General features: G+C 40.6%; 1 protein-coding gene across 1 annotated transcript in view; it reads left to right on the top strand.

The window, feature by feature from the left end:
- Positions 1-2,099: 2,099 nt before the first annotated feature.
- zmat4a (zinc finger, matrin-type 4a) overlaps positions 2,100-11,525 on the top strand; it is a 118,116-nt gene continuing 108,690 nt past the window's right edge. Inside the window, exon 1 of the mRNA XM_070965387.1 lies at positions 2,100-2,261. Within this exon, the coding sequence (XP_070821488.1) occupies positions 2,175-2,261 (87 nt within the window). The 5' untranslated portion in view covers positions 2,100-2,174. The remainder of the gene's footprint in view (positions 2,262-11,525) is intronic.

The following is an 11,525-nucleotide window of genomic DNA, read 5'->3' as shown; positions in this document are numbered from 1 at the left end:
TCTGTGTTTAATATATGCATATTTTAACGCACCTAATATCTAGACAAATACCTGAACAAAATACTGCTGAATACCAAACATCTTGGAGGAAATTAAAGCTCTGCTCCACCCCGAAATGCATTTTGCTTAATGTTACTTCACTCTGATGTTTGAGCTCCACCGTGCAGAACGATGCAGAGTGTGCAGAACGATGCAGAGTGTGCAGAACGATGCAGAGTGTGCAGAACGATGCAGAGTGTGCAGAACGATGCAGAGTGTGCAGAGTTTGACACTAGAAGGCTGTTTTGCAGTTCATCTGCTGACGGAGGAAAGTTTGTCTTTGCTCACCTGAAACCACTCATGGTCCAGTATGCAGTTTACGCAAGTGTGATGTGGAAACTTAAAACATGCAGAACACCGTGAATGGACTTCTCAGTCAAGTAGGAGACATCATGTGCTCAGTAGTTACACTTTTAAAATGACCATTTGCTTTATTTCTAATTTCTGGATTGAAAAAGGAAGAGATGTAATTGACTGGAGGGCATTCTCTATTTTTGCATTCTGTTGGCTCTTGTCTTTTGTACTAGTTGTGTGCTAAACACTCTGAGGTGTACCTGCTTTGAACTGAATGAATTGTAGGTTGTTGTTTTTTTGTTTTTGTTTTTTTTTTCCCCACACCTTGTCCCCATGTGAAAAGCTATTGCCCTTTATGTAATTAGTTCTGGAGCTGTCACTTTTGTCATTTTGGTCATAGAACGAGCTGAAATCCATAACTGTTTCGTTATGTTTTTGCACTTTCTGTCATTTGCTACCATAACTTTCAAACCTGTTTCTTTATATGACTGATGACTGGAAGGATATTGATGCATTATTATTTGTGATCACCAAATGGTCTAGTTGAAAGAGAGCAGGTCTGAATGCTTCCTGAGGTAATTTTCTTTTGTTAGGTCTGCCCTGCAGGTGGTGATTTATCTTTCTTGATTCCTTATTATGGTAAAGATAACACTGACTATGAGTTTCAGTACGTTAGGTGTGGTGAGGGTTTGCCACTGGGCAGACACCACTGTTGTCCATATATAATGCCCATTTTTCATCAGGCTCTCACAGTCATTTTTCTTTCTCTTCTTTCTGCTTTCATATTTGTACATGATATTTTTCTTGCGTGTTTATCCTTTTAATAGTTAGAATATCAACAATATGCTAAATTATGCAGTGCAGCAAACTGCAAAACTAGCTGCTAAATTGTGAACTGAAATATACATTTATTACACTGTGGCTTTATTGAATGGTGACATTAGCTTTGTTACTGTCATGGCTTTTGTATATATAGAAACATCAATATATCAGAAATTGATTAATAGTCAGTTGTACATTTTATATTTCTGACAAGAAGAAGAAGAAGAAGAAGAAGAAACTGTTAAAAAAAACAATACTACTCCTTAGGACTTCACTGTGGCTACATTAATTTTTGATTGGTTCACTCCAGTGTGTTCAGACTTTTTTGGCCACTGGGGGGCAGTACAACATTCCTTTACATGAATACACCTTAAATCGCTCCAAATTGTAGGGCTAGCTGCTAGTTAAACCACAATGTCTCATTTTCTACTGTGTTAAATCCAAAAGAGGCAGCGTGTGGAGTGGAGGCGCCTTTGACAGAGCTGCAATGAGCAACTCAAGAAAAGCAATGAGTAATGGAATTCAATACTTTTGCCACTGAGTAATTAGTAATGGTATTATTTTTTTTTTTTATGAGTGATGAGTAATGAGAATTTTACAGCATATAACAAGTAATTTGCCTCATTTGGACCTTTATTTTGGGACATAAAATGTACTCATAAACTAAATAAACGAAATTCTTAAAAAAGCAATAATAATAATTGTTATTGTTGTTATTATTATTATAGCAGACTGAGGTTAATGATGGTCAGCTGCTAATGATACTGAACAACAGACCTTTTCATCAGCAGTCGTGTTTCCATTCTGAATAGTTTGGGTGCAGACCAGTTGATATTTGCTGATGCGAGCTGCCACTTCCTGCCCTGCCTGGAGTGAACTGACGCGGCTGATGTGCGCCGTGCGGCCAATGAGAGCGCAGCAGGGCGGAGAGCAGCGGCACATTGTACTACAGTGTAGTACAGCCGCCAACAGTAGACGCGTCTCTCGCTCAGTTTGCGCTATTCAGCATCCTCTGGTTAATGGATTATACAGTTTCCCTCCAAGTGCAACATCAGCTGGCGGTGTTCCCGACGCACTTCTATCAGGGCTACAGTGTGGAGTTACAGGTATATTTATTTTGCATTCCACTTGCCAGTCGCGTCTTCTTCTTCTTTTCTTCTCTTCTCTTCTTCTGTACTATGCATGATAAGAGGCGTGCATGCATGCGTGCAGAGGAGTGAGTGTGACTTTATGGAGATGCTTCACTGCGGGGGAAAGGCTGTCGTGTTGCATGCTGATTTTTTTTTTCTCCTCTCACCGAGATTCTTGTTGCTTACCGCCGAGAGACGGAGCAGAGCGGCGCGGTGGCTGCTTGCGCGGCGCGGTGCGGTGCGGTGCACATGGGGGGTTAAAAGTGAGTGGAGCAGCCTGGTGCATGCTGGAGAGCGGCGGGTCTGTGAGGGGGGTCTGGTCTGGGACACCCCAGTGGGTTCCCTAAGGGAGCACCCCCCCGCCCCGAGCATGACCGAGACGGACATCAGGCAGGAATGATCTCAGTGTAAACTCTCAGGCTAAACCATCTCTCCAGTTGATGCCTTGACAGTCCGCTCCAGAGTTTCAAAATAAGGTTAATTTTGCAGTCTGTGGCTTTTTATACCCACCGTGGACAAACAGTGATGAATATGAAACAAAGTAACAATGTCAGCATCAACACCCTCCACATGCCCTTCCAGGCTGCTCTGCATGCAGGAGAACGGCTGGTCGATCTCTCAAGGTGACATTAAGGGGGATTAGAGGCAGAGATGTAGCTGAGGGAGCTGAGCTCACCTGCCTCACCTCTGCGGGAGGGTGAACGGCACAAAGGGTCACATCGTAAAACTGAGGAGATTAGTAACTTTCTTTAATTGATTTTTTTTTCTCTTTATTGGTGGTTGGTGCAGCAGACAGGTCAGAATTTATAACCTATTTATGTTTATGTACATGACAGTGTGGAATTAATGGACTACGTGTAGCATAACAGGAGAAAATGGACTGTTCAGTATAATGTCCCAGAGCCCAAGATGTCAGTTTCAAAGAGCTTGTTTTTTCCCAAGGATGCTCAGTCATCTGTCATACATGAAAATGATTCATTTATTACAGAAATAGTTAGTGATTCATTTTTCTTAATTGGCTCCTCAATTAATCAACTAATGGTTTCAGTTCTAAAGCATATTAATAAGTTAAAAAAAAACAACAACAAAAAAAAACCCAACCATTTTTTCATCCATTTTGCCTTTCAGCTTTCTTTTTGCTGATTTATTTGCAATTCAGGACTTCAGTATCTGTTTCCCTCTTGCACAGAAAAGCAAACAAAGCAGAAAATGGTTGTTACGGTCTTTGCTTTGATGTCTCTCAGGTGGCTTTTTTATGAGATGCAACATTAAAATTGTTGCTCTTTTTCCTTATGCACAGCCCCAAAATGTTTGTTTTTTTTCCACCCAGTGGAATGCACACTTCGGTGTTCTACATTAGGGCTGCAACTCTTAATTATTTTCATTATTCATTAATCTGCTGATTCTTTTCTTAATCAGTTTTGTCCAACCAGCAGTCCAAAAGGATATTCAGTTACTGTCATAAATACAAAGACAGCCTGTAAATAGTCACATTTGAGGAGCTGGAGACAGTAAAATAAGTAATAAGACATTTTTGCTTAACTATTCTAAAAAATTGTCGACATCAGACAAACTGCTTCAAGTCTGCAGTATTTCATTGTTTCATAAGTATACCAGGGATCAGATTTCTTTCAGGAATGGATCGCCACATTAACTGTAAAAGCAGCTCCAAAACCTGTGCAATCACAAGCAGATACACAGAGAAATACCCTTTGTAAAGCACCACTGTTTCTTTTTACTCATCATTGTGTTTTATGAGTACAGTAGGTGTCACTTTGTTCAAACAGTAGATATTTCATTTTGAAAGAGGAGCCTTCCTTTCCTCCTGCAGCACCAGTTCAACACATCCTTAAGATCCAGACATGGATGAAGTGTTTTATGCAGCCTCCAGCACGATGAGAGAAAGAATAATGCAGCATTTCACCAAGCAGGCGCTCCAAGCTCCATCTCCATCTGCCTCACTTAAGTTGACTCTTTCCCCCGAGAAGCTGCATGATATAATCACCCTCTCCTCCAGTAAACCACAAGATGGCTCCATCTTGGCACCGCTGAGGCTTTCTTGAATTTTTTTTTTTTTTTTTTTTTTGCTGTGACAAACCCGTCTCCGTCACTTCTGCTTTAATTTAAGACGGTGCCTGATAGTTGTGCACTAAACAGCAACATGTTATGAACGGCCTTGGATGGTAAAGCCTCTTCATTGACCATTTTGTTAATGTCCCAGTGATTTTCCTGCATCTGTTCAGGCCCTCTAGTCATCCTTTCTATTTTCAAAAAACTTCAAGTGGGGAAAAAACACTTCCATTATTCCCCCGTCTGCTGTCTGTAATTTGTGATGCCTATAAATATAAGACTTTGAAGCTCAGTGCTTCGATGTCATCAATAATTGTTTGCTTTTGTAAAGTTAAAATTGCCGTGCCTCTTTGTTCCTTACCACTGCCTTACTGCAGTATTTGCAGATCTATCTCCATTATTTCTTTCATAGAAGGTCAACTGAGATGGGTCTGAGGATTTTTATAAATAGCACACAAAGTAACAAACAGCTCCAATAATCTTAGCGGAACACGTTTATTTTCAGACTGTAGAAGCTGTTTGGAAGCAAAAAACCAAGCAAAGTCAGCAGTATCACGCAAGGAAGTCTGTGCTTCATAAAGGTGGTGAATCATTTCCTCCAGTTTTTCATAATGGCAGGATGGATAAGCTTAAAAAGGTCCAGAGGGGCCTCTGATCTGCAGAACAAACTTTATCTTTTTTAAACATGCAAAGTCGGCCAGCAGTTGTAGTTTCTAAAAGAGATATCCAATGAAGCATCCAAAAAGCTTCCTTACAAAGAGAGTTTTTACCACCGAATGATTAACAAAGAGCCCTCATGCTTAAGTCAATAAGGCAATGATAAGCCAGCTAGTTTTAAAGGAGTGCTCCTGTTGGTGGACTTGAGACAGATCAAATAAAAAAAGATTGATGCACCACATTCAGAACATATCAGCTGAATCCAAATGTCGACCCTGTGGATGTGCAGACTGAGGCATTGCAGACTTTGATCAAATGTACTGTAACATGTCTGAATGTTCCTGGAACAACTGCAGATTAAAAAAATAAAAACAAGCAAAAAAAAAAAAAACAATCAGATGTCCTCAGAAATAAATATAGCCTATATAAATTATAGCCTGGAGGATGGTTGTTCTGCAAAGCTTCAACATGCACAGAGGCGTCGATGCTCAGAGCATCATCTGTTGCAGTACTCTGCAAAACACCAGGGGGCATATAAGCAAAACATTCTGTAGAAAAGCAACAAGTCAATGAGGGTCACCAGAAGAGCGCTGCTATACAGCTCCTCGGTGCTATTTGTGGACATACTGAAGTCCTATAGAGTAAAAATTTATCAATTTCTTCTCAATTTAATTCTTTTGCTTTTATCAGTATCAGTTGTGGCAGTCATGTTCTCTGTTGTGTTGATGAACTTGTCCGTCCTAAAATTAAAAGCTGGGTTTCATAAATTTGGAGGTGCATGAACGCATGCATGAGGAGATGTGATGACTTTCTTTTTGGCACTCAGCCTCATCTCGGGTACACAAAGTCCTAATAAACTTAGCGTCCTGATAGACCTTAAATGTCAATGACTTGAATAATCTTGGTGCTGTGCGTGCTGTCAGTGGAAGCATCTGAATGCATCACTGCATGGCAGTTTGACAGAGTCTCGTACCTGTAAACTGAGCTCCAACCCACATCTTGCCTCACATCATATGATCTTGAGAATGTGTCTTCATTGCTTAAGTCAGTTACTGCCCATGACACTGTTGCTCAAGGGGAAAGAGGGTTGATGTGTGTGTTTGAGAGACGGCTGTTTCAGAGGGACTAAAGTTGCCTCTTGCGGTCTGTACTGGTCACAAGTAGTGGTCGATAAAAAATATAGATTACCAACTGACCTTTAAGTTATGATTCCACACACTGAGCTAATGCGACACAGAATTAACCAGACAGCTTAGTGGCTGTATTTTAAGCTGCAGGAGAAAATACATTATTTTGTGTTCCTTGGTTGGCTATTGCAGCAACAAGAGAGTCTTTTAAATCTTAGACTTACTCAATATATGGATCTACACACTTCAACTTACAGTTAAGTGCTTTGTGAATACGATTTAGTGCTTTAGAGGCCTTTATCAGAGAAAGAAGCTAACATTAGCCAGCTGTGCTGGGTCAGATCTAAGAGCTACTGAATCAACAGTCTGTGCAACAGGTGCATGCTGGAATATTTGGGCTGTAATATTTCCTTGACAGCAGATGATTTGAGTTTGAATCGTCTAGCTTGATGCTGTGCCCGCACTGGAAAGAATTAATCTCATTAGGCTGACCACAATTTTATTGTTGCACCGACTCAACATTTGCCCTAAATGTCTGCTCTGGCTGAACACCAAGCTGATTATATTACTGAAGTGCAGGCACTTTGCCCAGTGTGCGTGCTAATGTTTTCACTCAGCAGATCTGTGGACAGCGCTTAGGTCACACTGCATGGGAATAGGCCACTTAGCAGCAAACACAAAGTAACTGCTCATTGTTTTGACCTTGAGGCATGGCATTACAATTTGGCTTGCCTTTGCCTCCCCAAAAGCCAAAGCAGCAGAATGATAGAGACAGAACTGGAGGCAGATCAGTGCAAGGGCTCTGGGATAGGAAGCACAGTCTATCTGCTATGAGAGTCTCTCTGCAGCCTCACTCATCCTGTCTGGCCAGTATGAGGGTGGAGGGGTTGGAGTCTCTCATTGGCCCTTGAGCACCACCTGGACAAAATGATGCTGATGTTAGAGGTAACAGTTTCCATCGATCCTCCAGGTGACAGTGAGTACAAGACGGGCAGACAGCTGCCCTCATCCTTGTATCTGCAGCTCCTTTTCTGTCCTTGCTCAATCACCGACCAACAGCGAGACTCATTTGTGTGGAAGATAACTGTTTCTTAGCTGGGTTTCCTCAAAGACATGCTAATTTTGAACTATAAAATGAAACTGAATGACATTTATCAAACTAAAAGTCACCTGTTTCCCCTGGCTTGCATGGCCTGTAATTGACCCAGCAGTTAAGTCACTTGTTCACACTAAAGATGAGTAAGTTTGTCAGAGCAGAACTCCAAAAGGAACCTGAAGGAAAAATGGAACTACCAAAACAAACAGTAATAGTGTTTTGGATTCAGTTTTGGCCTCGTTGGGGGTCATTCCGAGGTGATGGGATAATGAATTAATTCCAGTCATAGTGTAACTAAATTGGAGTACAGTGAGAGAAGCACAAATCCTCCAACTTAAGCAATAAGTTGTTTGTTATTACCTTTAAAAATGATCGATGGGCTTGTATCAAATCTTTTTTCAGTGCCGTCCAAAATCTGTTCTCATTTGCCTTCTCTGCATTTAAAATTTTGTTAAAATTATGCTACTACAACTACTTTGAGTAAGGGGATTGTCATGGTTATCATTCAAATATGCTAACAGTCACTGTAAGACTTCAGCTTGGAGTGCGATTTGTTCTGGGAGAAAGAGGGGTGGGGACCTCGAGTAACACCTTACGAACATGTGAAATTAGACAAATGACCATTGCTACCTGTCAAGTAAACATGACTGAAATCTGTGGTCAGCTACGCTGACGTTAGTGTAGCGAGCCACACGCTTGGAATAATGCTGACACCGCAGTCTGTCCAGCCTTGCTCTACTCTACAGCAGGTTAGTTGCTCGGCCACAAAATAATTGTGCTGCCTTAACCTTGTTACGCTCTGTGCCTCAGCCTGTCTGAACTTTGGAAAAAATCTGAAAAACCCCACAATGTTATGATGGTAGAGGACTGTCTGGCATTGGCGATGGTCCAGCTCAACCCTGCTGGCTAACAAGACCCTCAATTAGGGGGAATATGTCACCTCTTCTTAGACAGAGAATGAGGTCTGTTGCAATCAAGTGGCAGGGTAATCAAGATTCAGAGATGGGCTGAATTACTGATTGCAGTGGAGACTGGATGGTGATGACAATGATGTTGATGAAGTTGATGATGAAGACCGTGAGGGTAGATAAAGTCAACTTTTGTGCCCAGCAATGGCATATGGTGCAGAACAGAAGACTTGAAGTTATACCACCATGGTTTATTACAATTTAGGTTATATTATTGCTGCCGTTGGTGCTGACAGTTAGGATAACATTGTACTCATTAAAGTAAATGCTGATATTGCGGAAACATTGCTGAAAATTGGTTCAGCAGGGTATCAGCCAGGGTTTTAGATGAGCAACTGCTTTATTTGAAAGTAAAGCTAAAATTAATAGGCCTTGCTCACAGTAGACATTTTGACTTGTAGCAAAGGAGCAGGTGTTATTAAAGACTTTAACAATGGCTCTGTTCTTCTTAAGTGTTCCAGTAAGTCAGGACAGTGTGACTGTGAGCCATCATGAATGACTGTTATGAAAATGATTAAAGCTATTGTTATTGGTGCAGTGCCAATAACCAGAATGGATCGGGCCAAATTTGTTTGATTATATTTTATGCAAATAGTTAGGACTGGGCACTATGGATAAACTCCTCTTTCACAGTTTGTATAAGTTAACATCACTATTAGGGCGTCAATTAAGGATTATTTCTATTATTGTTTAATCAGCAGATTATTTTCTTGATTTATTGTTTTGTCAATAAAACATCAGAAAATAGTGAAAAGTACCCATTTTAATTTCCCATAATACAAGGTGATGGCTTCATTGGTCTTGTTTTGTCCAACCAATAGTCCAAAACCCAAAGATACTCAGCTCAACTTTGTGTATGATGAAGAGCAGCATCAAATCCTCACATCTGAGAAGGTTGAACATACATGTTTTGATTAACAAATTAATACAACAATTATTTTATCATCAAAAGACTTGTACAACAGTTTTTTTGTGCTATTTTATTGAATGAAGTGGCAGGTATATCTAGGTACTTCCTCATAAACCCCATAAAGCGATCCTGAGCATTGATTTGCACACTGCTCAAAATGGTCTATACAACCAAAGACATCAAAGGAATTGGTTGGGGTCATATGTGTAGTCTTGCCAGTCACCCGACCAAGACACGGTAAGAGTTTATGACACTGTGATCGTTACATCTGACACGGTGGCCATCGTCAAAGGCAAGAAAGTTGTGTAGTCTGATCCCGACATTAGTGAGGCATTTTATTGTGTAAAAATGGCCTAAACCATGTAATGGTGACACTTCTAACTAAATATTGGTCCATATGATGGCCTGGCGGATTTAGTGGTCTAGCTCTGGTGATCATGATAAATAATTTCCAGGATTCTAGTACAAGTATTTAGTACAGGATTTTCTACCTTGACACGAAACACACACACACACACACACACACACACACACACACACACACACACACACACACACACACACACACACACACACACACAAAGAAACCAAAAAAAACAAAACAAAACACTGTTCTTACATTTTCTATAGTTTTTCATAGTTTTCATAGTTTTGTAGTTTTCAGTGCACTGAACCCAGGGTCGGCAGGTCGATCCCTGACTCCTCCTGTCAACATGTTAAATGTTCTTGGGTAAGACACTGAACCCCAAGTTCTCCCAATGGGCAGGCCAGCTCCATCAGTGTGTGAGTGTGTGTGTGAATGGATGAAAATTGTTAAAGCACTTTATTCATTAAGGTAGAAAAAAACTACATAAGTACAATCCATTTACAATTGGCAAAAGATATGCGCTAGTGGCTTCAGTGTAATGCTATTATCAGCTTCACTTTATACACCCAACACGAATAGCCCACTCAACACTACAGGCATTGAGATGAGCTGTATATTGAAGTGGCACAGTTGATTGTAACACATAAGACAATAAGTCAAATTAGTCATCATATTCTGGTGACACTGTGATTAAACAGGCGTGATACCGTACTTACTTTTATTTACTCACCTTCGCATATCTACCATTGACTGTATGACTAATGACATTTCAGTCTAACTGTGATAAATAGTTACACGGACTGACAGTTGCTTCTGTAAATCTGTTCTGGTGTGGTGTCAGTCCAGGAGTTTTAGGCACAATCTGATTGTCTTGCACTCAGGACTGAAGAGTTTGTCTCTCAGCACTAGTTTGTGACTTTTAGATGGCATCTTTTTCAGCCTGAGGATTCCTGCCTACTCTGGGCTTTACACTCATATCTGGCCCCGGAGAGATGCATTGGAGGCCCTCCAAAATTCATGACCGACAAGCTCACTTTTCCCTTATCATCATTCACTGTCAGCAACAGGTCAGCAAAGATAACTACCATTCATTTCAAAAGGACAATTCTGGCCATTGTGCCATATCAGTGATTGATTCGTTCTGCTGTGCTGGGCGTTTAAAACTCATCTGTTTCACTTGCAAAGTCAGGCAAAATGAGAAAAAATGTAGGTGTGTGAAAATGACTTTTGGAGAATATGAATAAATGGTGGCCTATGAGGACCTTAACCTCTGACAACTTAATCACCACTGGCTGTATAGACTGCATATTTTGTTTGGATGCTTTCATTTGCTGAGTATCAGCACTCTAACCAAAGTGGATGATGTATTGATTGTAGAAGTATACATCTACATCTCAGGAGCTGCTCCAAAGAGATCTCTTTTAATTTTTAACAACATTTTCTCTGTCAGCGCCAGGTTTTCAGACATCTGCTAAGCTGGAAATTCTTTTCTAACAACATTCAGACCATCATGGAGCTGTAAAACTATGCAGAGAAATCCAGAATAAATCAATTCTTTAGCAGCTCTCAACTGCCTCAGCAGGGTTAGAAGCTCTTTAGGGTGATTTACAGACTACTTTAATGGAGCTGTGGTCAGGAAGGAGCTACTCAGTGACCACACTGGCACATACTGGATATTTAATAAAAAGGCCACATCGTCAAACTGCTATATTACTGCAGTCCAGGTCGTCTAAGCCTAACTATAAACATAACTAAAACTATAATTATGGCTGGCTTTTTGAATTTGGTGATTCGAAGCCTCCGTTAGAGAGTCCTCCTTCATAATTGCGTTCAGATAAAAGGTTAGCTGATGACACATGGTGAGTGGTAAGACTGCTGTGTACAAATAAATTCCTGCAGACTTCTCTCCATTCTTCTCTCTGGGGGCTAAGGTGACTCGTGTTTTTTCCCGTTTTCAACATTGTTTTTCTTCTACACCTTTTATTACACTAATGTCTTATGAAACTGTGCTTTGCGTAGCCTAGTTTATTTACTGACTGTTTGTC

The sequence above is a fragment of the Chaetodon trifascialis genome, chromosome 6, assembly GCF_039877785.1.
Source record: "Chaetodon trifascialis isolate fChaTrf1 chromosome 6, fChaTrf1.hap1, whole genome shotgun sequence".
In the NCBI taxonomy this organism is placed as follows: Eukaryota; Metazoa; Chordata; class Actinopteri; order Chaetodontiformes; family Chaetodontidae; genus Chaetodon; species Chaetodon trifascialis.
The sequence above is the reverse complement of the archived record's forward strand: the minus strand, read 5'-3'. Positions and strand labels throughout refer to the sequence as shown.